The sequence below is a fragment of the Podarcis vaucheri genome (genome assembly GCF_965113315.1).
Source record: "Podarcis vaucheri genome assembly, chromosome: 7".
In the NCBI taxonomy this organism is placed as follows: Eukaryota; Metazoa; Chordata; class Lepidosauria; order Squamata; family Lacertidae; genus Podarcis; species Podarcis vaucheri.
In genome coordinates, this window is record NC_138765.1 from 20,920,573 (window position 1) to 20,947,578 (window position 27,006).

The 27,006-nt window shown below is 48.0% G+C and overlaps 1 protein-coding gene across 2 annotated transcripts in view; it reads left to right on the forward strand.

The window, feature by feature from the left end:
* Positions 1-1,908: 1,908 nt before the first annotated feature.
* The window catches only part of HPN (hepsin), a 39,435-nt gene continuing 14,337 nt past the window's right edge, over positions 1,909-27,006 (forward strand). Inside the window, exons 1-8 of one of the 2 annotated variants that reach the window (XM_082231809.1) lie at positions 1,909-2,016; positions 14,504-14,623; positions 17,306-17,407; positions 18,971-19,012; positions 20,354-20,483; positions 21,838-21,960; positions 24,218-24,258; positions 26,601-26,766. In XM_082231809.1, coding sequence (XP_082087935.1) covers positions 14,608-14,623; positions 17,306-17,407; positions 18,971-19,012; positions 20,354-20,483; positions 21,838-21,960; positions 24,218-24,258; positions 26,601-26,766 — 620 coding nt within the window. In that variant the 5' untranslated portion in view covers positions 1,909-2,016; positions 14,504-14,607. Of the gene's footprint in view, positions 2,017-8,293; positions 8,534-14,503; positions 14,624-17,305; positions 17,408-18,970; positions 19,013-20,353; positions 20,484-21,837; positions 21,961-24,217; positions 24,259-26,600; positions 26,767-27,006 lie in introns of those variants that run through there. The other variant, XM_082231808.1, reaches the window with a different exon arrangement.

Genomic DNA, 27,006 nt, shown 5'->3' on the forward strand with positions numbered 1-27,006 from the left:
GCAAGAGGGAAATTTTTTAATCTGCACGGGTGTGTGTTTGTGTGTAACACAATAGGAGGCAGACAGAGCTGGAAGAAAATGCCTGTAGAGAGAACGCCATTGGCTGCCAAGGGAACAAGGCAAGAAATGAGCTTTGTTTGGAGGATAAAAAAACAGAAACATGATCCAAGGAGGGCAGCGTCTGACAAGAATCATCCTGTATGAGGCATCTGAAAATCCTGACAGGTTCCAAAATGTGTTCCTTCCTTCCTAGGCAAAGCTGGAGTTACCTGACGTGTGTTACAAGGAGGGTCACGACAAGGATCAGCAGCTACTACTGGCAGCCCAGGGTGCCAGTTTGACTTCTGGGGGCTTCCTATCCAGCGCTTGAATGTTAAGGCTTAGCACCAGCAGTCGGCTCAAAAGGGCTCCTAGCCAGCCCAGTCTGGCTGTGATGCCGCTCCTCCCCAGCTCCCCAGAGGCTACTGCAGTGGTGGGTGGAAGATTCTCAGTTCAGCTAACATCCTTAGGGGCCACCCGCCATCTTTATTTATCCAAAATGGACAGGCCTCAACCCAAACCTCAAAAATGGCACTGAGGTGAGGGCCCAGTTGCCCCTCTCCTATCTACTCCTTTGAGCCTTGGACTTGCCAATCAGAAGGTCGGCGGTTCAAATCCCCGCGAAGGGGTGAGCTCCCGTTGCTCGGTCCCTGCTCCTGCCAACCTAGCAGTTCAAAAGCACATCAAAGTGCAAGTAGATAAATAGGTACCGCTCTGGCGGGAAGGTAAACGGCGTTTCTGTGCACTGCTCTGGCCACATGACCCGGAAACTGTACGCCGGCTCCCTCGGCCAGTAAAGCGAGATGAGTGCCGCAACCCCAGAGTCTGTAATGACTGCACCTAGTGGTCAGGGGTCCCTTTACCTTTACCTTTGTGATCCTGCAACTCACCACATTTTTGATGTGAACAGGATGGACATATGGATGAGGGCCTCATCAAGGGCTGTCCTGGGACATCTTCCTGCTTAGCATTACCAGAAATTGGAAGGGGGGTGGACCCCCCCCTTGCCTCTCCACACTATGAGGCAAAGACAAAGAGCCTCCGCTGAACATTACCAAATGTAGCAAATTGATAAATGCATCTATGTACTGGCTCAATGGGAAAACTTTAGGAAGTCATGTAAAATCGCTCCAGTGATGGATTTACACCATTCCAACCTTCTAATCAGAAGGAAAATGGCTACCAGAAGAGGAGCTTGGGAGAGGGCTAGGGGCAGCCATAATCCCTGAAGCGTGAGACCACGTATGCAGCAGCCCCACTGCCTGGGAGATAATGCCTGGCATCCTGGCACTTGAGTGCCAGACAGGAAGTCATCCCAATCCCAATAGCAAACCCAACCTCAATGGATTGGGGTCTCGGTCAAGAGGAAAGGGTGTGCTTAACTTGGCTGGGAAACAGGAACATGTAAATACTTACCTTTCTTTTACCTAGTGGGTGTGAGGTGGAGGTGAAGAAAGGGAGGGGTGCAAACCTTATACTCAGGTTTCTGCCAGAAGACACCCCCTCCCAGTTTATGACATAGTTATGACAAAATGTATGATGTTTTTGCTAAGGGTGTTATGGGTAAAATGGGAAACTTATAAAACAGGGAGCCATCCTTCTTTCTTCTCTTCCTTTTGGTAGTTTGAGGTCCTGTTGCAACAGTTCCTTGAATAAAGATCAGGCCTACAGGCTGCTGTTTTGCTCCTGTATTCTTGGCTGGTGTTTTGTTTGGTAATCCAAGTGAGCTGGGGAAATTTTTCTTTAACATTTAGTCATCAGAGCTCCGAGGTAGAACATCTGCTTTGAATGCAGAAGGGCTCAGGTTCAACTCCAAGCATCTGTCTCCAGCCAGTCACTGCCAGCCAGTGTAGTCAGCATTGAGTTGGCCTGAGTATAAGGCAGCATCTTATGGTGCCTGAGGACAAGATGGTGCTCTTCCCATTGATTTGAAGGTTATTGTGAAAAGGTTTGAAGAAACGAATAACAAATTATAAGGTAAAAGGTAAAGGTAAACTTACCTTACTTTCTTGTTGTTGCTAGCTACCTTACTTGCATCAAGAGATGGTCTAAAAATATATTGGAATACATAGAATTGATAAAAGTTTAATTAAAAAAACTACCAGCCAGTATTTTATGCAGCAAATGTGCAGTATTTTATGCAGCCAGCTGCCTCCCAGCATACTGTGTTCAGCTAGCAAAATGTGGCCTCCCCTGCTGCAGCAAAGAACTGTAGGTTGAGATTTCAAGCAGGGACATAGCTGTCAACTTTTCCCTTTTATTGCGAGGAATCCTATTCGGAATAAGGGAATTTCCCTTAAAAAAAGGGGAAAGTTGACAGCTATGAGCAGGGGACAGGGAAGGGCCTCCACCATTCTACCCTGCCTCTGAGAGAGAAGAGCTGCAACGTGTCTTTGAGGATGAACTCGGTTGCCTTTGTGCTTTTTCTTATTGGGCGGGGATGGAAAAGGGGCGATGGTGGGAGCGGCTGCTCTCTTGCCCATTCCTGGCCTGATCTCTCCCCCCCTTCCGCCCCGTTGTCCCAATCCAGTTCAGGGTGGTGGTGCAGAGAACCAGGTAATCAGTAACTGAGCTATTCAAGTGCATGTTCGTGCGTGTGTGGCCAAAGACTTCCCCCACCTGCACTTGAGACTCCTCTGAAAAGCAGGCAGCCGGGTGATCCGCTGCCTTTCCCCCTTCCCTTTCCCCCACTCCTGCGCTGGCTGCGTGCACCAAGAGCTAAGTCACCCATTTGTTTTGGCAGTCTCTCCCTCTGCTCTGTACCCAGCCCCTGATGAAAGTCCTACTTGGTTATTACACACCGCAGAATGTCGCATAGACGGTGGGAAAACAAAAAACACAGAACACCTAAGAGATTAAGACAGATATATAGTTAAATTTATACGTGACACAGATGATTAATTCCAGAGGAGGAAAGGGAGTTGTATAATTTACCTCTGATTTTATGGTTATGTTCTTTAGATGAGTCAGTGATTTAAAATCTTAGAATCTATAGCTATATCAGCACAGTTAATTGTGCAGAGGTAAGAGACTGAAAAGCAGAGACACAACCTTGCCAACAAAGGTCTGTTAAAGCTATGGTTTTCCCAGTAGTGATGTATGGAAGTGAGAGCTGGACCATAAAGAAGGCTGATCGCCGAAGAATTGATGCTTTTGAATTACGGTGCTGGAGGAGACTCTTGAGAGTCCCATGGACTACAAGAAGATCAAACCTATCTATTCTGAAGGAAATCAAGGAGAAGGGGAAGACAGAGGACGAGATGGTTGGACAGTGTTCTTGAAGCTACCAGCATGAGTTTGACTAAACTGCGGGAGGCAGTGGAAGACAGAAGTGCCTGGCGTGCTCTGGTCCATGGGGTCACAAAGAGTCGGACACGACTAAACGACTAAACAATAACAAGAGACTGAATTAACCTGGATGAGTGATGTCTGCTACCCTCAGTGAGTTAGGGATTTCTGCTGCAGGAGAAGACAGGCACCAGTAGATTGAGCAGAAAATATCAATAGTGGGTCCAATGGCCACAAAGGTGGTTTCTGGATGAGCTGTACAGTGAAGTGAGGGGTAAATGGGGCTCGTCAACCTGGGAAGGTAGCCCATCTAGGAGAAAGAAATCTCTGGTCCTAAACCTCCACTGTCTTGAGGGAAATCTTCGGGAGAAGAAAAGGCTAGGGAGTAAACTCAACACAAATCTGGAGTCGAGTCCCTAAGACGGTTGGATAGTGTCTTGTGTTGTAAACAAAAATTGCCCTTTTCCCTTATGGGGTATCCAACAGCCCATATAGAGTCCTTACATAGGTTCCCTCTTGGTAGGAGAAAATAACAGAGGCCAACCAGAGAATATTGAGAAGCAAAGCACTAGTAAACTTGATCTTTATTGATCTGTTGCAACAGGGTGCTCCCCTCACATGCAGGAAAGGAGGAGGACCCAGTAAAATGGTGTGCAAGGGCTTATAAAGACTTTTGAAATTCCCATCCTGTAGATCAGGACCACCCCCAGAAACATCATACATACATCACAAAAGGGGTGTAACCTAAGACCACCCCACAGATACATCCCACCTACATCACAGAAATTTAAATGTTGTTTATCTCTTGCGTGGCGAGTTCCCATCCCCCACCAGGATAAATAAAGACACGAGACACCATGGTTTAAGGTTAAATGGGTGAATTAGGCCACAACTTTATTGAATTCAGGAATGAGAGGCATTGGCTTAGGCATTGGTCCTAATGACTATCCGGCTCCAGCCCATTTGCTGGAGACATGGGGAAGGGTTAACACTATATCGGGGGAGTCTCCTGCCGAGGCACGTCAACTAGGAGCTCCCCCGGGTCACCGCTCCCGGGTCACCGCTCGGGGGCGTGCCTTTGGCCCACACCTCCATAGGCTTCGGACAGGGCCACGCCCCCGGAGTCCTTTAACGGACCACCCTTCGCTCACTGGGGGGAGGTGATGGCATTCCTCCCCCCACACACATCCTCTTAACCCCTTCTTACCAATGCCTACTGCCACACGAGCAATCGCTCGCTGCCAATTCTCTCATGCCTGAAACCAATCCCTTACCCCCTTTGCTATATCAGTAAGCCACATGTCATTTCCGGCATCTGAAAGATGCACGCCATCAAGCCAAATATCATTTCCCGCAAAGTCAGAGACCTACCTAAAGCCTACCTAAAGGGAGGGAGGGCGGGAAAATGTGAGGGCTAGCTGGCAAAAAGAGGGTGAGCCCCCTCTGTGCCGGCCCTAAATAGGGCAGACACGGCCGGGATTCCCCTGCTCTCATGGGGGCTGAAACCAGCCCCCGCTCACGTGGGGGGTGGGCGTGAAGCCCGCAACCCCACCTCCTGGGCAGGCCGGAAGTGGCTTTGTCCTTGTTTATCTCCTGTCTGGCAGGTTACTTGATTGGATTTCCTGGGTAGCCTGGCCAGTATTTTGTAATGATAAATACTTAGTTCCTGGGCCAGGTTACAGGCTCACACCCTTATTCAAACACAGACATACCCTTAAGACAGGATTTGCGAAGGAAAAGACAATGGGGAGGCTTTTCCACTTTGACCTTGCAGAGAAAACATTTGCTCAGTTTAGGAATCAAAATGGTTCCAGGTTGGCCTTCCTGTGCTGATCTATGTATGTGCTTGGTTGGTACACTTATGAACATTACCATATATCTAAGACCATAAAATTCCTATTACACTTGCACACTTCCTTCTGGCAACTCCTGCAGCCGAACTGGTGCCAAATGCATTGCTTGTCTTTCCTTTGGACCACATAAGCGAGGCTGCAGGGTAGTGTCTTATAATCTGGGCAGCCCAGGACCTCCATATACCCAAAGTCCCAGGGAGGGACAATGGAGTGGAGAGGCACATTCCATTTCCTCTTGAGACAGATAGATGCCACCAACAACACATTATAATATTGTATTTTATTGTATTACACTTTGTATTTTATTGTATTACACTTTACTATGGAAGTAAAAGAAGCAAATAAAAATACAATTAAGGAATCATACAGCATATTACAATTGCTACAACTGTAATAAAATTTATTAAGTGGTCTGCTAAGACCCTCAGTGAGATTAAGGTGGTCCATTGGCCAGGGACGATTGGGGGGGCCCGGGAAAGCTCATGAATAATAAATAAGCTGCAAATAAAGTGGCGCCTCCTCCTCGTGAGCGAATAGGGGAGAGCGTGCTGCGCCTATTAATCAGCTCCGGAACAGCTGATATGCAGGAAATGTGGGGCTAGCCGGAGAAGAGAGGGCGAGCCCCCTCCGCTCCGGCCCTAAACCGCTGAAACCGCCAGGAGGAAGGAAATTCCCCCCAGCAGTGCCTTGGCAGTGGCGGTGGTGCTGCGAAGCAGCGAGGCAGGAGCCCCCGCCCCCGGGGATTCCCTAATCTCGCGGGGGACGGCCGGGGCTCTCCGACTAGGGCGCGGCTGGCTGGCTGGCTGGCGAGGGAGCAGGTGGGGAGGAGGCGGGGGACGGCGGCGGTGCTCTGCTGGAAGGGCGCCCGAGATTTTTGGGGGGGCTGAGCCCCCCCCCAATTTTTTTTGAGGGGGCTCGAGCCCCCTCAGGCCCCATGGAGTCGGCGCCTATGCCATTGGCACATAGCCCCAAGGAATCCTGGGAATTGTAATTTGTTAAGGATGCTGGGAAATTGTAGCTCTGCAATGGGTAAACTAGAGTTGCCATGACTTTTTGGGGGTGGGGGGAGCGTATTTTGAATCTGCTGTAAAGGTATGTATCATGTTTCACAATGGGCAAAATGAATGCTTGCTTTTGGGGGGTGCAATATCCATTTCCATTTGGTTTTTTAAAAATGTTTTTAATACAGTACTGAAATATTGCACACAGTGATATTTCTGTAACAAAGGCTACCAAGAAGACCTCTCTCTTTAAATAAAGAATCATGGCCCGTATTAGTTAGCATGACGGGCGTTCATTTTCCAATTGGATATTTTACATCAGGCTCCGACATGTCTTGGGCCTGACCTGATCTCATCCAGAACAAAGCTCCATCCCATTGACCCACACAGCCTGTTTGCGCTCCCTTTCCTCGCTGGGCGACGTTTGCTGGAACTGGGGGAGCGGGGAGGCACGGGGGAAGCGGCTGGAGGAAGAGGAGGTCCTGATGAACCTGCGCCTGAGGGCTGGGATTGTTCCTGCGTCTTTGTGTGTGTGTGTGTGTGTGTGGAGAGAGAGAGTCTCTTCTCCTTTGGAGAGGCTCCTGAGTCGCAGGTGCGACGTGAGCCGCAGACAATGGGCGCTTTGAGAAAGGAGGCCGCGCTATGGGGGCGGGGAAGCGGCGCGCGAGCTTCGGGTCTGGCGATCTCCAAAAGCTAGAGCGCAGGGCCGAGTTAGAAAAGAGCAGCCTTTTCCCTTTATAAACACCTTTACATCCATTCAAACACCACCGCATTCCGTTGATTCAAACCCTTTGGAGAGATCTTCTTCGCCCTCGGATTTTGTTTCAGGCTGAAGCTCGCGCCTCCCTGCAGGATAATAGCAGGCGAGCGCGCTCTCAGGAGGAAAAAGAATGAAAAGGGAGGGTGGCCCGCTGTAAAGCACAAACGCACCGTCCCAATATCGTCGTTTGGTCACCAAACAAGCCCATTTCTCCCGCCAGGGCTTAATGCTCCAAATGTAGGACGGAAAACTGGACTAAAGGGACTCCTGAGCGCGTGCAGAGTGCATTCCCCTGACCGCTCCCTAACTCCAGAAAATCCCCAGCGGTTAAGGAGGAAGGACTTACATACAGCCTTTCTCAACCTGTGGTTCCCCAGATGTTGTTGAACTACAACTCCCATCACGCCTAGCTAGCAAGGTCAGAGCTCAGGGATTATGGGAGTTGTAGTCCAACAAACATCTGGGGACCCACAGGTTGAGAACCGCTGGAAGGTGATACAATGAAGAAGAAGAAGAAGATATGTTGCTTCCAGGCCGACTTTAGCCCCAGCATATTTTTTTCTACAAAGGAATTAACTTCTGATCACAAACGTCGCAGTTCAAACGCCAGGAACATCGTTGGTTGGTCGCCGTTAGAGACACAAAGGGTGCCGAACTAGGTCAGAGATGGGGAACCTTTGGCCTTCCAGATGTTGTTGGACTACAGTTCCCATCATCCCTGGCCTCTGGCTACGTTGGCTTGAAGCTGAGTTGGACTCCAGCAACATCTGGAGGGCCACAGGTTCCCCATCCTTTGGCCAGTGTTCCCCAAACTTGGGTCTCCAGCTGTTTTTGGACTACAGTTCCCATCATCCCTGATCGCTGGTCCTGCTGGCTAGGGACAGTGAGAATTGTAGTCCAAAAACAGCTGGAGACCCAAGTTTGGGAAACTCTGGACTTACGGACCCATCCAACAGGTGGGTCCAACAGGTCTTTGCATCCGTCAACAGGTCTTTGATCCAACAGGTTTTATATCCGTTAACCCTCACTATCCCGGGCCATTTTTGAAAGGGACCCAGGTGTCCGGTCATGGTTCCCCCAATTCTTTTTAAAGAACTCACTTTCAAGGTTGAGAATGGATCCCAGGAATCCAGGTCTCCCCCTTCCCCTGAAAACCCCAATCACCGTCTCCCTCTCTGTGTCTGTCAGGCTGTTTCCCTCCCCTCCAGCCCTAAAGAACCCTCACGCTTTCTATAGCTGGGGATGGGATCCGGATGCGTCAAGCCCCTCCCACCTGTTAGCCACACCCACCGCGTGTTCTCTTCCCCTCCCCACCCCCCCCGGCTCCTTCCCTCCCACCGCCCCTCCGTCTGGCAGGTGTCTGCACAGCTGCAAAGGGGCCGTCGCGCCCGGGTCCCCCCTCCCGGCTCCTCCCGGGTTGCCAGCCCTTCCCCTCCTCCTCCTCCTCCTCCTCCCGCCGCCCCAGGTGGGGAAGCTGCCTTTCGCAAGGAAGCACTTCTGAGCCTGGGAGACCTGCCCTGTCTCTGGCTTTTCAGCCATGAAGATCGCGCCCCCCTTAGCGGGAAGGCAAGTACCCCGGTGAGGGCAGCGAGGTAAGAGGGGCTTCTTTCCCTTCCGCGCTTGCTACTTCGCGAACCCCATTCCACAGGGAAGTGGGGAGCAGAATTTGAACGCTGCCCTGCTTTGCCAACCCGTGTGTTCCTCCACCTCCTTCTGGACACCCCATAATTCCACCCCCACCCCGGGGCTTGTTGGCATATGATCACTTTGATATTCTTTTTTTTTTTAAATATTTCCATGGGCTACTTGCCGTTTCACAGTGGGTTCCAGTTTGGGCCACATTTCTATTCGCCTACTTTGCTTTCCCGCTATACCCTCCAGTTAAACTTTTTCTGGGTTATCGCATTCGATCTGAACAGTTTCTCTGGCCTGTTCTGAATTTCGGAACGTGACGCTATTTGTTTGGGGTTGACTTGGTCCGACAGGTTTGTGGATATCTAGATGTTAAAATCTCTGGCTTGCCTCCAACTGAAGGAACTTAAATTAATCATGCCCGTTAACTTCAATAGGTCTACCCTGAGTCGGGCTAGTATTTCATGCAACCCAAAGCGTGCTCCTCCCCTTTTAAATGAAGGATTAGGGATTGAGGAATGTTCTATCTCCATGGGTGTAGCCAGGATTTTTAAGGGGTGTGTGTGTCAGGCCTTTTGTTGGGGGGGCAAAACCTCCGTTAGCTATGTATTTTTATTGATTTAGGGAAGCAGCTGCCCCCCAGCCCTCCATGTATATCTCATTGTTAATATCCTGTAATTCTTTACTAGAAAGATTGCTCCAGAATGTTTCTCGACAGCGTGCTATAATAAATTACTCCCTTGCCACATCCCATGCCTTTTGAATTAATAGATTACAATTTTTCTGAATTAATTAATTCACTGCCTTCTCCTAACTGAGTAAGATAATACAGGGCAGTTTGGGCACTACCCTTGGGTGAGCTTCCTTGGTGGTGGGGTTGTGGTGAACTGAGAGCAGGTGGGGGGCACAGTTGTCTGAGATGGCTTGCCATTTTAATTCCCCACAATACCCTGGAGCAATGCTACCTTGAGGGCATTGTGGGAAATTAAAATGGTGCCTCGACCCAGATTCCACCGGCATGGTACATTTGAAACAGTCTCATACCACTTTAAACAGTAACTGCTTCTCCAAAAGCACCCTGGGAAATATAGCTTCTGTTAAGGGTGCTGAGAGTTGTTAGAGACCCATATTTCCTTCACAGATTTGCAATATTCAGTGATTTAACTATCAACCCCTCTTTATGGGAAACTCTAGAAATTGTAGCTATCTGAGGGGGAATAGGGGTCTCCTAGCAACCCTCAGCACCTTTAACAAACTATAACTCTCAGGGTGTTTTTGGGGGAAGAGTTGACTGTTTAAAGTGGTATGAAACTGCAGACGGGGCCTCAATGCTGCCTGAGCAGTGGGTCAGACTTTTTTTTTTAAGGTGAGAGGCCCAAGGCATGTATCAACAGTGAGTCTTAATGGGGTGTGAGGCCCAAACAGCTGCCCAAGGAATTGGGTGCCAGTGCTGGCCCCAACTAGGAAGTCCAGGTTGAACTCCCCACTCGGCCACGATATTGACTTGTGCCAATTCACTTCTCACAGCCCTAGTATACCTCATTGCGGTGGTTGTTGTAAGAATGGAAGCTATGTGCACTGGAAGATGGCTAGGATACAAACAGGATGAGCAGGAAATGTCAGTCCCTGATGGGGATTAGAATACCCCAATTTAGTCGTAGGCATGTATTGCAAGGATGTGTGTGTGTGTGTGTGTGTGTGTGTGTGTGTGAATTTGAGCTTTTTGCTCCTCTGGAACCAATTCTGGTCACGTGGCCAGCAACGCTGAGTAGGCAACCTGCATAATAACTACAGTCATACCGCACTGGAAGACACAAGATCTACCCACCAGGGAAGAATGGCAGATGAAGCTGATGGATTACATGGAATTGGCGGAAATGACTGGCAGAATCCGAGACCAGGGAGAAGAGTCGGTGGAAGAAGATTGGAAAAAATGTAAAGCATATTTACAAAAATATAGCAAAATTAATGAATGTTAGAAGGATGCTGGAATGAAGTTACATGGCTTTAGCAGAAATGTTATAAAGAATTAAGTAAAAATGGATTGTTAATGGGCTAAAGTGTAAAATTTAAGGTCAGACTGGGTTAAGGTAAATTATAGAACAAAAATTGAGTAAGATGGAAAGGATTTGCTGAAATAGCTAAATTGAATTAGAATACAAAAAAGGGAGGTGTGAGGAGGTCGATGAAACAAGTAAATGAAAGGTAAAGATATGGAATATTGGATGTGTGTTTTAGTGTTTTTGTTTCTTTTTGCTGTATTGTTGTATTGTTTTTTATGTTTTTCTTTTTATGTATTGTATGTTCTGTTAATTTCTTTATTGTTGTTCTTTTTTCTTTTCTCTGTAATCTTTAAACTTTTAATAATATCATTATATATATATATAAAAATAACTACAGTCATACCTTGGAAGTTGAACGGAGTCTGTTCTGGAAGTCTGATTGACTTCCGAAATGTTCAGAAACCAAAGCATGGCTTCTGATTGGCCACAGGAACCTCCAGAAGCCCCATCGGACATTTGGCTTCCAAAAGAATGTTTGAAAACAGGAATACTCACTTCCAGTTTTCAATCGTTTGGGAGCTGGAACGTTTGACTCGCTAGGCGTTTGGGAGCCGAGGTACGACTGTATTTTTGTTTGGAAAACTGATGGATATACACAGAGAGATCTCATTGTTGCCTATTCAGGGTATTAGGCCAGGGACCTCTGGATCAGGGAAGAGAAGCTGACACAGTCACCTCCCTGACTCCCATCAGCCTGGAACACCCCAAACCAAAGGAGGTACTGGGCACTTCTGCATTGATGGGAGGAGGACTTATAAGGGATGGTGAACTCATGGTCCTGAATTAGGTATTGGGACTAAGAACAGAGAGATCTTTGTCTTTCAACCAGTCTTGGACAGGAAAGTCCTTCAAGCAGGATGCCTTCAGAAAAGAACAGGGATGTGAAACCTCAAGCCTGGGGGCTGCATGTGTCCCTCTAGGTCTCTCTGCCTGGTCTTTGGGACTCTCTCCTTGCCACTTCTCCACCGGCTTTGCTTCACACCCTAAAGGGGTTTTGCCTGGCTGGAATGTGTCTTTGAGCTCTGTTATGCTTCTTTGCTAGCCTGGATGGAGGATAGCGAGGGGTGTGTAGAAATTAGCCTGCTGTGCAAAGGTAAAATGAACTTTGGTTGCTCTGGCCCCCAGAAGGTCATGCAGATGGGCATGTGGTCCTCACCCAGAAAAAAAGGTTCCTTACACCTGAAACAGAGGACTGTCATCTTGAAAGCCCTTCAAATAGAGGACGGTGTCTTCTGTAAAGTAGGACATATCCCCCCCCCCCGCCTAGCACCTTCTTCTGGGTGTTCCCATGGGTGAACATCTTGTATAGGAAAGTGCCTGCAGATTCCCTTGCTTCACTCTTGGGGCATTATAATTCCTGAACTGTATGATGCTCCCTCTTGGCTTCTAGGCTGAACTCTCAGTTCCAACAAGGGACATTTCTGGAGGGGTTAGGAAACAGTCTTTTGTGCTCGCGGCTGGGACATCGGAGTGCTGCTGGGAAATTGAACTTATCTTTGATGTACTTGTTTGGAAAGTGACTCATCGGAGTGAAGTAAAGGTGAACCAAAAAATTGGAACACATTTCTGCAAGGCTGCCAGAAAATGAAATAAAAGTGCAGCACATTACTGCCCAGTCTTTTTAAACCCCACCCCCTGCTCTATAATACACAATAATCACATGTAATTTTACAGTTAGTTCATACTTCATATAGCCATAATTACAGGGTCATTTGTTTCATATTGATTGCTGTGCAATGAAGATGGTAACCATTCCCCCCCCCCCGCTGACTTGATCTTTCCTTCTCATAGCTGCTAATATCTGTTTATTATATTTTGTATATCTTCTTCTTCACAATCATTAAGTGTGAAACTTTCCTCTTTCCCCACAGCTTTGCTATTAAAATGCAAGCAGTTAGTAGTGTTTGAGAGACCAGGGCAAAAGAACCTTGGCTAATACCTGGTGTTCTGTATTGCCAATACCATCGTTAAAAGGTCTGAAAGTAGATGGGTGTCTATTAGTTCTCTAATTTCTTGCTTAATTTCCATCCAGAATTCTTTGATCACCTCACAGTACTTTTGGCAGCTTTGCATCTCCAACAGCTGTCAGACGTTGTTGTCATGCAAACCAGGTCTATACCTCTTAAGTCAAGAGAGCTTATTGTTGACATCTCTTACAAGAGGCTGTGTCCTCCTGTAGAGCCAAATCTTCTCTATGTAGCATCAGTCCACCATTATTTCCCTACATCGGCTGAGAGATCCACATGCGTACATGTTCCCCTGCCCCCAGGCCAGGGGTCTGCAACCCGTGGCTCCGGAGCCGCATGTGGCTCTTTTACACCTTTGCCGCGGCTCCGGGGTGGATACTAGCGAGGGGAGGAGGCGCATTGTGCGCCCCGACACTCCCCACTGTGGCGGGTGCTGTACTGGCTGTAATGTCGCATGGGGGCGGTGTGTGCGTTAGTCACACACCGTCCCAACGTCACCTTCCCGCCCGCTGTCAGATCAGAGGGCAGCGGTGCGCATGCTTTAAATGTCACAATGGTTTTGCGGCTCCCGGGTTGTTGTTTTTTTCTTCGGAAACGGGTCCAAGTGGCTCTTTTTGTCTTAAAGGTTGCAGACCCCTGCCCCAGGCAGCTGGGAATGCTGCTTTAGTGTTCAGCATTTGTAGTGTTCAGTGGGTAAAGGCTGAAGAGACCAGGATTCAGATTCCGACTAGGTCCTGATGCTACCTGGGTGACCTTGGGCTAGTCACACTTTCTCAGCTCAACCTACCTGTGTAAATAATACGGGGGAAACCATGTGTGCCACCCATTGTTCCTCGGAGGAGAAGTGGAGTCAGCGTGTCTGATGGTGATACTCTGATTACTACTTTCTTTTCTTTTTTTCTTTTTCAATTTGATATTTTATTGGAAAAAAAAATCTGTTATGAAGCAACAAAGTGATACAAAATGAAAAAAGAACAAAGCACAAAACTGTGTTAAGGGGAAAAGAAATATGAATACAGTCTTACCTTGGTTCGCGAATGCCTTGCGACTTGAACGTTTTGGCTCCTGAACGCTGCAAACCTGGAACTGAGTGTTCCGGTTTGTGAACATTTTTTGGAACATCTGGCGCAGCTTCCGATTGAGTGCAGGAATCTCCTGCAGCCAACTGGAAGCTGCGCATTGGTTTTCGAACATTTTCAGAAGTAGAATAGACTTCTGGAATGGATTCTGTTCGAAAACCAATGTATAACTGTATATACAAAAATACCCTAACCCATTCTTTTATAAACTTGGTATTATTATCCCAATACTCATGTAAATATTAAAAGCCTACTACATTTTGCATGAATTCGTTCCAAAAATTGTTGTATTTATCCAAGTGGAGTCTACGTCTGTACGCAGCCCATTAATAGGTTGCAAGTGTTATCATATTATCATATTATCAAACCACTGATTAAGGGAGATCATGTTTTTATTCTTCCAGTTCATCAACATCAGTTTTGTGGCTACCATTAGAGTGTGTAAAATCCATTTTTGTTGTCCTGTTGTTAACTTCCATGTAGTAGGTCTATGGTTCTGAACTACCACTACTTTCTTTGTATGCTCAATGGAAAGGTGGGCGGTGCTGTGGCTCCAGGATTTCGGGGGCCCTTGGTCTTGGCACCCACAGCACAGCCTTGCAACCTGTAAAAGCTGGAACATGCAAACTTGAGAATCTGCTTAGGGTATATCTGATGTTCTGGACTGCTCTGTGCAAACTATGGCAGCCCTGTTAGGTCAGCAGGCTCTCTGTTGATCTCGGGGTCCTGACAGGTGTCCATCTTTGCCTCCTTCTCGACTCAGCCCTGGCAGATGGGTTCAAGGTTTCTTGAGGCTTACATTCATCTTTTGTTACCTACAGGGCTTCCAGATTTCCCCCACCCACCTAGAAAAGGCCTCCTCTCCTGGAGGACCTGGATTTTGGAAAGGAGGATCTGGCAGGTTTGATGATTAACCAGTTCTGAAATGGCTGAAAAAGATGGTGAGTTGCAATTTTTTCCCTGAAGGCCCTAGAACCTCCCATGCCTTTTTCATTTAACTCCAGGCTTTCCTCCCCAGCACTCCCACCCCTCACCCAGCCAGAGCAGGACTTAAACATTAACATTTCTGGCTGATTCCTGCTGCCCTGGGAAAGGCAGTGAGGTCATGTGCCCATTAAGTGACCTCTTGGCACCCTCTCTCTAGGTTTTTGTTCCGTTCAGAGGTGGGCAAATTCCACAGGGTGAGTTGTGTTAGGTTTGCTGCAGGTGACTCTATGCTGCAGCAAAGAGTGCTTGTTGTTCTTGTTCATAGGTGAAGCTTGTGAGCCCCTATAGAGTCCTTAGAGCAGTGATTAATCCAGCTCTGATTTACTCGCCCCTGTCCTTGTCTTGGGTTCCACCAATGACAGTATATAAGACATACCGCTCTATGTATTATGCCAGACAGACTGTTGAGCAGTAGCGACCTTTTTCATCCATGCTGAAGGCTCCTTGGATTCCCAGAGCCTGATTTTCTGACAAAGGTCTTTTTAGTGGTGGCACCTGTTTTAAGAGGGTGGAGCTCCCTCAGGTGTGTTTTTACACACTGGCCAGTGAAAATGTCTCTCTTTATCAAGGCTTTAGAAAACCAACTCCAAATCTGTGTTGTTGCTGTTAGTTTTATGGCTTTTCCACCTTTTACTGTCCATTTACTGTATTTATTTTCCCCAATTTGAACTATAAAATGGTGATTTTATTGAGTCAAAGTGAGAGTACCCCTAAACATTTTTTTAAGAAAAAAGCACTACTTAAACATAAAACCACAATATAGAAACACAAGATGCATAATAAAAACAAACACAACCCAATGACAGCCCCTCCCCAACACACTGGACATCAGCTGTGAAAAGGTGTATTCCATGCAAAGGGGAAGATGCTAGATGTTGGACTCTTACTCCCATCAGCCCCATCCAGCATGGGCAACGGCCAGGGATGATGGGGGTTGTAGTCCAGAAATGTCTGGAGAGTCACCTGTTCACCAGACCCACTGGAAAAAAGCCACTACAGCAGCGGTGAGGACCCTTCAGTCCTTGAGCCTAATAAGGCTGCCCAGGCCACCCCATTTGGCCTGCAAGGACTTTGGGGCAATGCTCCACCCAGGGCTGTCTTAAGCATATCTGGCGCCATGGGGCAAAGATCCCTCCGGCACCCCCCCATTTCCCATAGTTGTCAACCTTTTCCCAAGCCTCTGCGGGGATTGCTCTCCTCCCGTGGAGGCTTGGGAAGGAAGCTGCACACCCGCCAGCCATATGGTTGGCAGGGTAGCAGCTGGTGGGCGTGCAGGGAAAGGGGAGGCTGCTGGCAAAGCTGTGCAGTTCCCCACTCGCTGGAGCACCCCTGAGAGGCCGGCGCCCTGGTACAATGCGCCACTAAGCCCAATGGGAATGACGGCTCTGGCTCCACCTACCTCCACTACACCTGACACTACTTACGATGTCAGATGTGATGAAGGTAAACATGTGGCTCAGCCGAAAGGAGATTTGTGGGCACTGCCAATCAGCTCTGAAGAGCATTTTGCGAGGGGCTTCACAAGAACTGACAATCAGATCATAGTCTGCAATGTCTGCCCAGTAGTGTCTGTTGTAGAGCTTTGCTATGACAAGCAATTATCCAGAGCCCTTTGCAAAGCCTCTACAAGACCCAACAACAAGCTGATTGTAAGGTCTTGCAGAGTGCATTTGAAAGGTACTTTGTGGGCTTAGCTTTTGCCCCCGTAGTTTGATTTCAAACCAGATGGGCAGAAAAGGATCTCCTGACATCATTGCGATGTCAGGTGATTGATCAGTTTGGCTCTGTGTGTGAGGAGATGTGGCCTGCAAAAACCAGATCCAATTCCCAACTCCTGCAACTCCACTACTTTTCTTCTTAGTCTGGGGGCAAAGCAGAGAGGCACATGAGTAGTGGTCTCCCATTGAGCCAGGTGATAATGAAAACCCGATTTCTATTTCATTTGAAGTTGAAATGATTACCTTCATGTGAAGCTCATTGATTTCAGTTCTAACAGCTTGCCTAAGCTTAAGTCAAGGTGATTTTGACTACATCCTGCTGCTGCTGTTTTGCAATCCTCCCTAAATTACAGACAGGTGCCGGTTTGCATAACTTCAGGAGAGGTGTTAAGGTTATAGCTAACTAGCTAGCAGGAATGCATGCACAGTAAGGACTTAAGAATGTTTCCCTGGCTGTCCAGCCAATTCCTGCTTCTAGAGGAATTAATAGCAGCTCCAGGGTATGGTACTTGAAAATACCAAAGGGTGTGCCTCCTCTTTCCCTATTTGCTGCTCTGACCCAGCAGGAAACAGAAAGAAAATATAGCTGCAAGCCATCTCGTACCTCGGCATCCAAGTGGTATGTGGGTCCTGGGCAGTAGTACTGCCAGATAATGGGAGAGGCTCCTGGCTCTGTTTCCTAACCAATGAAAAAGAGGTGGGGGCAAAGGCCTCCAGTTATTACAGTGCCCCATGCGCTTGCTGAGAATTGCTACTGCAGGTGTGCCTTTAAGGAGCAATCTGTTGCAAAACACGTCTGGCCGGGGACAAAACTTCTTGGAGTTTCCCCCTTGTTAAGTTTGCCTGCCAGTGAGTGATGCATCTGTGGTTTTGTGGTTGCCTTTCTGCTGTCTAACCACCTCTCTCTCTGCCTTCCAGGGGGCCTGAAACGACGCAACTGGACTTCGCCTAAGGTGGTGGCTGTAGTAGCCAGCGGCTTCCTTCTCTTGGCTGCGGTTGGAGTTGGGAGCTGGGCTATAGGTGAGAGTCTCTGCAGGGCTGGAAGAGGCTGTTCACAAGACACATTAAAAACCAGTGATCCTAGCTGCAGGGTGTGTGTGCCTTTTATATGTATGTTTCCGTGTGCAAGAAAAGGGCACTCTATCCAACTCTATCCAGCCCAGGAAGACTTTCAGTCGTTGCCCCAAAACTCTTTCCATAAAAGATTCCATCTCTTTTCAAGCACGCTGTAGGAAACGGCAGTAATTTTAACACCAAATGCAACACCAAACAGGGTAAGAACAAATCCTGGAGCAGGAATCACATACAGCTGAAAGCCACTGGTAAAAAAACAGGGTGAATGTATCAGATTCAATGCCAGGCTATTTCTGGGGAAATTGCAAACCCTATAGTGTAAAGGAGTTTGAGCGGGCAGCAGTATCCCAGTGGTATGAATTCCTGTAGAAGATGGCTCTGCTGGAGCACTCCCGAAGCCACTGAGGAGCCAAAGTCAGCTTTGGGTTTGGAACCTGATAGTACTACACCCAAGGAACCCACAGCAGGACCTGCAAGCATGGGGAAGACTATGGCAAACCGTATCTGAGCTTCAGACAGAAAGCTGATAGTCATTGACTTCTCCACCACATGGTAATGGACCATGTAAAAGGACCAAGCCGTTCTTCCACAGTCTTACTGGAAAGTATCCAGATGAACTGAATTTGTTGTGGATGATGTTCAAGACATTGCTGCCTACTGCCATGTGAAATGCAGGCCAACGTCCCAGTGCTGCAAGAAAAAACAAAAGGTGCATGGATTCTCTGAAGCAAACAAGCAGAAGCTGGAAGGAACCCTACAGTAACCACAGATTTCTGCATCATAAAGTGCTGATGGTTAAATGATAGCCTTTTCTGCATAATGAACTGATCAAGTTAGAATAAGTGCCCCAATGAGCTTTTGTCTCTCTGTCCTGTAAATGAGAAGAATAAAAATGTAAAAAATGGCAAAGGGGGGGGGGGGAGGAAGAGAGAAAGAAGATGAATCTACTGATCCTAGCATCACCTCCTATCTAGGGTTGCCATATTTCAAAAAGTGAAAGAGAGAAAATTTGTTTTGTTGTGCTTTTTTTTTTTAAGTTTTGCCCAAAGTTGTTGAGCAAAAATTTGAACATTTAGAGCTATTTTTAAGGGAAATTACCAAAACCAACATTGCTAACATATGTCCGGATTTTCCCAGACATTGAAACAACTTTCGTCTGGACACTGTTTCTGACGACTGATTGCTGTCTATGTCTGGGAAATTTCGGACAAATATGGCAACCCTACTCCTTAAGATGAATGCTGTTCAGACTCGGGGGTGGGCAACCTACGACCTTAGGGCCACTTCTGGCCCACAGCCTAACTTCGTGTGAATACAAGGAGCAGGGTGGGAAAGGGGGTGGCTAAGAGAGAGAAAATGGGGTACCCTTTGCACTTTTGACTCTAGCCCCACCCACCACTGGCACGGGGACCCCAACTGATTACCCCCAAGAGAATGAGACCCTTCACAAAAAAATAAAAATGTTCCCCACCTCTGCTCTAACTTCACCCTCCTGTCTCTCCATTGCAGTGGTTTCTGTGCTCAGAAGTGAAGGTGAAAGCCTGTATGTTGGTGAGTGTTTGCAAGAGAGCTGTGGCCTCTCTTTTTACATATGGCATCATGCCATAGGGTCCAGTTTACCAGTCTTCTCTAAATCCCTGATCATATTAATTACTTAAACAATGCTTTCCCCCAGCGTTCCGTGTGCCTTTTCTCAGCCACCCCCAACAGCAACCCTGTAGGGCGGGCCAGTATTATATTTCTTTCCTGCACCTTAAAGGCCTAATTTTTCTGCAGAGGTTGATGGGAACAGTGCACAGGCTACATTCCCATCATGACTTCAAAGCGTTACACTATCTCTTTAAACGGTCATGGCTTTCCCCAAAGAATTCTGGGAACTTCAGTTTGTTAAAGGTGCTGAGCGTTGTTGTGAGAGACCCCTGTTCCTCTCACAGCTGTAGTTTCCAGAGTGGTTTAGCAATAAATTTCTCTTCACGGGGAACTCTGGTATGGAAATAGAGCTCGGGGCACCCCTAGCAAACTCCTCCTCCCAGAATTCTCTGGGAGAAGCCATGACGGTTTAAAATGGTATCATAGCCCTTTAGGCACGAATGGGGCCAAAGTTAAAATCAGGCAATTCACTCCCACAAGATAAAGTGATGCCTACCAATTTGGGTGGTTTTGAAAGGGGTTTAGACAAACTCATTGAGGATATGCTATCAATGGCAGCAGGCCACTGAAAACAGCAATGGGAGAGAGATGTTGTCTTTTTGCCTGGCTTGTGGACTTCTGGAAGGCACCTGATTGGCCTCAATAGGAAAAAGGATACTAGGCTAGCTAAGACCTTTGGTCTGATCCAACAGGGCTTCTCCTATGTTCAGTCCTGAGGTAAATGTGGGGAATTGTGTGAGAATCCATTCAACTGAATTATCCCCAAATCCTGATGCCATGGCGCACCAAATTAAACATTCATTCAAGATTGTTCCTATATGGATAATTTAGGCCATCTGCTATCAGCTGAAGCACGAAATCTAGGCCTGAACTTACTGTAAACATGCCTATATAGTTGCTCATCATGCCAGGTAGACTTCATTGCACAACAGGAGTATTTGGGCAAGTTCTCAGAAGCCGAGCTAGGAAATTTAGGGGTGAAGTCAATACTAGTCCTTGCCCATTGAAACTGATGTGCACAACTAACTTGGAGTCATTTATCTCTGTGGGTCTGCTGTGAGGAGAAACTAGCTGTTAATTAATGTGTCATATTTCTAATTTTACTATGCCGTGGTGCCTCATGCAATGGGGAGATGCCACCATGAATTAGGAAAGGATCGGTCAGTGTTGGGCTGTGGCAAAGGTGGGGTGAAGTGTGGGTGTATCCTGCCAAGATCTCACACCTTTGTTTGGTCAACGCAGTCCAGGTGAGCTCCGGCGACCTGCGCCTCACTGTGTACGATGAGAATGAAGGGAGGTGGAGGCTGCTCTGTTCGTCGTCCTTCGATGCCCAAGTGGCCACCCTCAGTTGTGAGGAGATGGGATTTGTCAGGTACTTCAAGAGAATTTTTTTTTACACTGCTTTATTGTAATGAAGCCTCACAGCAGCTTGCAAAAAAGAATAAAACCACCAGTAAAAAGCAATTATTTAAAACCTTAAAAAAATAAGTAAATGATAAGTTAAAAACCTGATTAAGATGCATGCCAGCATTCAACATAACCGATGCTCGCATTGGTCTGTAGCCCTTTCCAGACATTAACTGCATGTAGGGCTTTTCACCTGTGGAAAGGGAAGTAGGGCTGTACTATCGACTACGTCCCAGCATTGCAACTCCTGCCGGCTCTGCGTTTAGCTCCGGAGCCTGAGAGGTCCCTTTGCGGATGGACACACTGATCACATAGACACTGAGGACAGATCCCCCTGTTTCTGCACATGAGAACTGTAGCTGCATTCAGTGTGTAAGAAGGGCTTTGGAGACATTGGCCACTGGTAGAACTTGTGTGAGAGGTGAGACCAGTTGAGAGATGTAGGTAGGGGTGGTCCGGTCTAAGGAGCCTTGGAAAATGGATGGAATTGGACATGCTTCCTCCCCAAACTGTTGGGCTGAACCAAATGGTCATGTTTGGGTCTTGTTTTGTTCACCCCAAAGAGTGGATGGTGTTCAGGGCATGATCAAAGCAGCCTGCAGCATGCCCTTCCCCTGAGCACCCTGCTTTTGGTGCAGAAGGTGGCAGGATAAATCCCTGGCATATTTAGCTCGAAAGCAGCCAATATTGAGCAGCTGTATTCTGCTCCAAAGCTTTAGCATTGGAGGGGGTTGGACTAGATGACTCCTTGGTCATCTTCCAACTCTACGATTTTATGGAAGCTGGGGGGGGGGGAGAGGGTGGTAAGCTGGCGCTTTCTAGATATTGTTGGACACCAGTTCCCATCAGCCCCAGCTAGCATGGCCAGTAGTCAAGGATGATGGGAATTCAACAATACGTGGAGAACCCCAAGAGGTATTGGAGAACAGGGCTGAGAGAGTCTTCTGCCCAGGTGGGTGACTCAATCTAGAGTCAGGGCAATGCTTCCTGTAGTGGTCACATGGTCGATCCTGGCCACTCAGGGGCCCTTCTAGGGTAAGCATAGTCAAACTCGGCCCTCCAGATGTTTTGGGACTAACTCCCATCATCCCTCACTAACAGGACCAATGGTCAGGGATGATGGGAGTTGTAGACCCAAAGCATCTGAAGGGCTGAGTTTGCCTTTTCCTGTTGTAAGGCAACTTCTTTCATTGCCCTTTAAGAATGACCCTTGAAAATGCACCAAGAGGGCGGGGGAGATCTCTCTCGGTCCTGGTGCTGGGATGTAGGCATGGCTGTTGCATTGATACTGACCCCCTCTGTGTTTGCCTGTGCTTTAGGTCTCTCTCCCATTCAGTTCTGGCTGCTGACAGAGCAGGGGCCAATGGGACGTCGGGCTATTTCTGCGTGGACGAGTCCCGCCTACCTTTTGCGCGAAGGCTGAGCGAGGCCATTGTGGTGTGGTAAAGTACAAGATGGACTAGGGTGGGAGGTGAAATCCAGGAGCGTCTGGAAGGCCACAGAATCAAAGCCGAAAACCCTGATGGTGGCTGAGAAGCGCTGGGCTAGGTTTCCACAGTACCCCTGACATTTTGTCAAGCTGGGGGTGGGGGGTGGGGAACTTAAACACGTTGCAGAGTTCCCCAAAAATAGGCAAATGAGCATAATGGTCACAAATCCAATACATTCAGAAATGGCACAGTCCATAAGAAATCCAGTTGCAGCACTTACAACTTATAAACTTATAACAAAACTTAACACTAAGCATAGTATGTACATAACATCACATCAGAAGGAAGAGAGATAGAAAGAGAAAGTAAGTCAGTCCCAGGCTCCTTCTGGCCTATATTTATAGTCAGCATGACTTTAACAGAAAGAGATAAGAGAACCAGTTTAAGCCAGCTGTACTCAGCTTCTCTGAAGGAATAACCCAAAGACCATGAACCTTCATCTTGTTTCTTTCACAAAGAGAAGGTTCCGGAACCCTCTTGAATGAATTAGAACAGGAAAGATCTCTACACATCAGATCAATGCTTTGTGCACTAAGAAATGCAAACTGACACCTTTGACCCTTCTGGGTGGGGCTGATGGGAGTTCAGCAAAATCTGGAGGCCAACAGTTCCCTCTGCCCTGACCTAGGCCTTGTAGGACGACCTAGACTTGGACCTGTTAGGGCAGGCATGGGGACCCTCCACAGGGCCATTCTTGACTCACCAAGGGTTCCATATTTGCCTGCAAGACCGTTTTTGTGGAGCCATGCCCTGCTGTCAACCAGGTGACATCACCTTGATGGGCGGGTTTGATGGACGCAGGGGATTGCAGCGGAAAGCAGGGTTGAAACCCTCCTGCTCCACCCATCAGTGGATGGGGAGTTCAATCCTGCTTGGTCACTGTCTCCCCTCGCTCACCAACTTTGACAGGTGGGCGGAACAACCCCCATGCCAATCACCTGATGTTAGACAGATGGAGGTCCCTGCCCACCTGTCAAAACTGACCCATGTTGGTGGGGCCAATAAATATTCCCCATCTGCTGTTCTAAGGCGTTTGGCAGTCCCATATGGTGGATCTCACAGACTTAATCCCAACACTTGGTGACTGGATTATATTCTGTCCCCTTATGCTGCTCTCAGATGCTAAATACTTGCCCTATTCCCCTAACAATTGGTACTGGGACAGACCCAGGTGTGGGTGACATTGATGGCAGATCACATGGCACATGGTTAAACTACAGTTCCCAGGATTCTTTAGGGGGAAGTTGTGCTTTAGATGTGTCTTGGATGAGCTGTAACTGTACTCAAGAGTGAGCACAGACATACTAGGAAAAGCACATCCATCACCAGAATGCTCACTCTTTCTCTGAAGCTTCATCACCATATGCGTATACCAACAAACTGAATGTTGGCTCAGCCTTACCCCATCCTCTGCTGTTTGGGCAGCCTGCCTGTCTCTTTGTTCATTTTTAAAAGCATCTCATGAATGCTCATGGGTGCATGCATTCATCTGTTGCCTACAGCTGGCTTCTGGTGCAAACTTGCAGAAGCGTGAGTTGTTGGGGTTTTGCTTAGAATTTGACCCTGGAGAGGAATAGGTACCGTTGCAATAAACCCAATAAGGGCTTAAAGCAGGCTTCCTCAACCTTAGCCCTCCAGATGTTTTGAGACTACAATTCCCATCATCCCTGACCACTGGTCCTGCTAGCTAGGAATCATGGGAGTTATAGGCCAAAAACATCTGCCTGGCTTAAAGTCACTGTAAATGTGTGACATTGACATGGCCAAGGTCATTTAGTTCATAATGATACTGGGGGCTGTGTGTAAGCTAGGCTTTTGAAAACAACACCTTCCCCACCCAGCTCTGCACCAGGAAAAGCCACACCCTATGTGAATTAAAATAAGTGAAAATATCCTTAATGTGCCTATTTTACATCATTCCCCTGCTAGCCACAGGGAACACAAGGGATTTTTACGGCCACTATAAATCCTCCTCAATGTGAATTCCAGCTTTCGAGTTAGCGAGAAACTGCACCGTTGCCTCCAGACTTGTCATAAGGCTTAGAATCCTGGAAATCAAATGCAGGTGGAGATGTTCAGGAACATGAACTCTGCACCTGGCAGAAAGCTCAACTTGCAAGGAACCTGGAATACACACGTTCCTGATGAAGGTTTGCTCTCCTTCCTTTCTGCAGCTGAGTCCTCTCCTCTTTCTCTCTCTCTCTCACAGCGAATGCCCGACAGGCCGATTCCTGGCAACGCTATGCCAAGGTATGGAAACCCCGAACCCTCCCAAGGGCACCGTCTTGATCCACCTGCCTGCGTACAGGTCTCTCTCTCTCTCTCTCCCCCCCAGCCTGCTATCTTGAAGTTCCTCTAACTCTTTCCCAAGTCTCCTTCTGTTGTCCAAATGCCATTAACAGCTTTTCATTTTCTTCTTCTGACCTGCTCACACCTAAACACCCCTTGGGACAGTGGAGGCTGGTCTGTTAGGCCAAATGCCCCACCAACCTCAGCCAGCCAGCCCCCACCTGCCTGCCTCCTTATTTCCAACCAAACCGGGAAGTCCAGAAGGTGGCCCTGACTGCCAGCTTCCTCCTCCTTAGTCTCAGTGCTGCCCTTGTAGAAATCATCAGGGAGGACAGGGGAACTGACATTGGCTCTCTGGCTCCACCTACAGTTGGACTCCCTGCCTTCCACCCTACCAGCCCCAACAAGCACCAGCCATCACTGCCTTTTTAGTTTACTGGCCTTGGTGCTAATGCGAATGTGATCTCATGAAAGCAGACAGAAGCTTTCATCAGAACGAGGAAAGAAAGGCAAGGTCAGCTCTAGCTTTGAGGAAGCCATCCACAGGGTGCCTTCTGGTGGGCTCCTCTGTTGCCAGCAGGTTTACCCATTAGGAGTGGCTCAATGCCTGGCAGCCGCCATTTAAATTTCCCACAATGCCCCTGACGGCTCTGATGACCTTGTGTGAAATGGAAATCATGATTGCCAGTCAGTCAGTGTGTGCGTGAAATTAAAGGGAGCTCAGGGCAGGTGGTGACACTCAGCCCAGCCAGGAACCCCAGTAACTGCCCCCCAGAAGCTGTGTGGTGAAGCTGGGACTGGATAAAGGTTCTAGAAATCTATGGACTCATTAGTTGCCAGTAAATGTTAGAAACCTACATTGCCTCTTATCGAGGAATGGCTAAGGAAATACTGTGTGAAGCTTAGGGATGGCAGTCAACACCCTGAGATGGCGGAGAAAGCATGGCCTCTGTTTATTGGTCTACCCAATAAACTTGGCCATTTGGCACTTCGTTTTTAAGTTTGCTTGCTTTTTGTGTGGTAACTGCTGAGCAGCACTACAGTTCCCAGTGTTCCCTGAGAAGAGGGCTTGATGGTTAAACTATTATGGGAGCTGTAGTTCTCTGAGGGGGAATACAGGTCTCCTAATTACTCTTCGGCACCCTCAACAAATGACAGGGCCTAGAATTCTCTGTGGGAAACCATGACTTAGGACAGGGCGTGCCGCGGGGCTCAGCTGCCCTACAGCTGGGGGGGAGGCAGTGGGCGGACAGTGCGGAGCCTGCGGGCGCCTGAGATGTGTGGCTTGGGCGTGCTGCAGGCCCCGTGGTGAGTGCTGCCTGCCATTTTGCCACCCCCCCTCAGGGTGACACCTGGGGCGGACCGCACCCCCGCACTCCCATTCCTATGCCCCTGTGTGGCCCATGGCACTCTCTTCATGCAGCAGAATGAGGTGGCAGGATTCTGAGGCAGGGGTTTGTATTGTACTATTTCAGGCAGCAGGAGGTGGGTACCACTTAAGAATGCTCCCTGAAATAAAAGCTTGAGATGGCAAGTTGGAAACAAAAACACAGACCTATCCCACCGGGGAGAAAACTTCTAACCCAGCTGCTCCCTGTTGCACTAGTTTTCTACTTGTGGGGATGTTGTGGTTTTTTATGTGCTTAGCATTAAAAAAAAGGTTTCCTTCCCCAAAAAAACCCAACAACACTTGATGTGGTACAGGCCATTTCCAGATTACTCTGGTTTCTGCCACTGATATGCTGGCGTTTACTGAGGTAAGGGCAAGGAGGAGCCTGGTCCAAACAGGGTCTGCTCCCTTCACATCGGCACATGTGGAGATGGCTGAAACACTTGAATAATAAGGAAACGTCTCATTTGTGGGCAGCAGAGGCTGTGACTGGGGCAGGTCTGTGAATTATTTTGATGGCATGCAAGAGTTGTGTGAACCTTCCCTCTAGCATACAGGAGGTAGTGATGACCACCAACTAGGATTACATTAAGAGAGGATTAGATGAACTTGGGGATGTTTACAAGGCTTTCATTAGCTACTAGGCCATTGGAACCAGAGTTGGTGTGCATGTTCATGACAGTATTCTGCAGGTCAGGTATGAAACTCAGCTCAAACCCATAGATCTGATTTTGTTCTTTACTCTGCAGCAATTGTGGGAATGGGATAGACTCTTTTTTAAAAAAAGTATCTCAAATCCTAGAGGGTAGCCGGGAAATGGCCCCCAGTTTTAAGTGATGTTACCTGATCACCTGAGTTGTTTCTAGCCAGATCCTGCCCCTTGAAGAACTCATGCCTGTTGTGTTCTTTGCAGACTGTGGACGTAGAAAGTTGTCCATGGACCGCATTGTGGGAGGACAGGACGCCAGCTTGGGCAAATGGCCATGGCAAGTCAGCCTGCACTATGATGGGACGCACCTTTGCGGTGGCTCCATCATCTCCAATGAGTGGGTTATCACGGCTGCACACTGCTTCCCAGAGTAAGTCCCTGCCATATCTGTGTTTGCTATTGTGATGGCTCCCAGCTTGGTAAAGTTGCTCCTCTCAGGGCTTGCCCTGATGTTTTAGGGTGTTTACTAGGATGTGTGAACACATCTGAAGGTAGCCCTGTTCAGGGAAGTTTCTAATGGTTGATGTCTTACTGTGTTCTTAATATTTTGTTGGGAGCTGCCCAAAGTGCTTGGGTCAACCCAGTCAAATGGGTGATATATTATTAATAT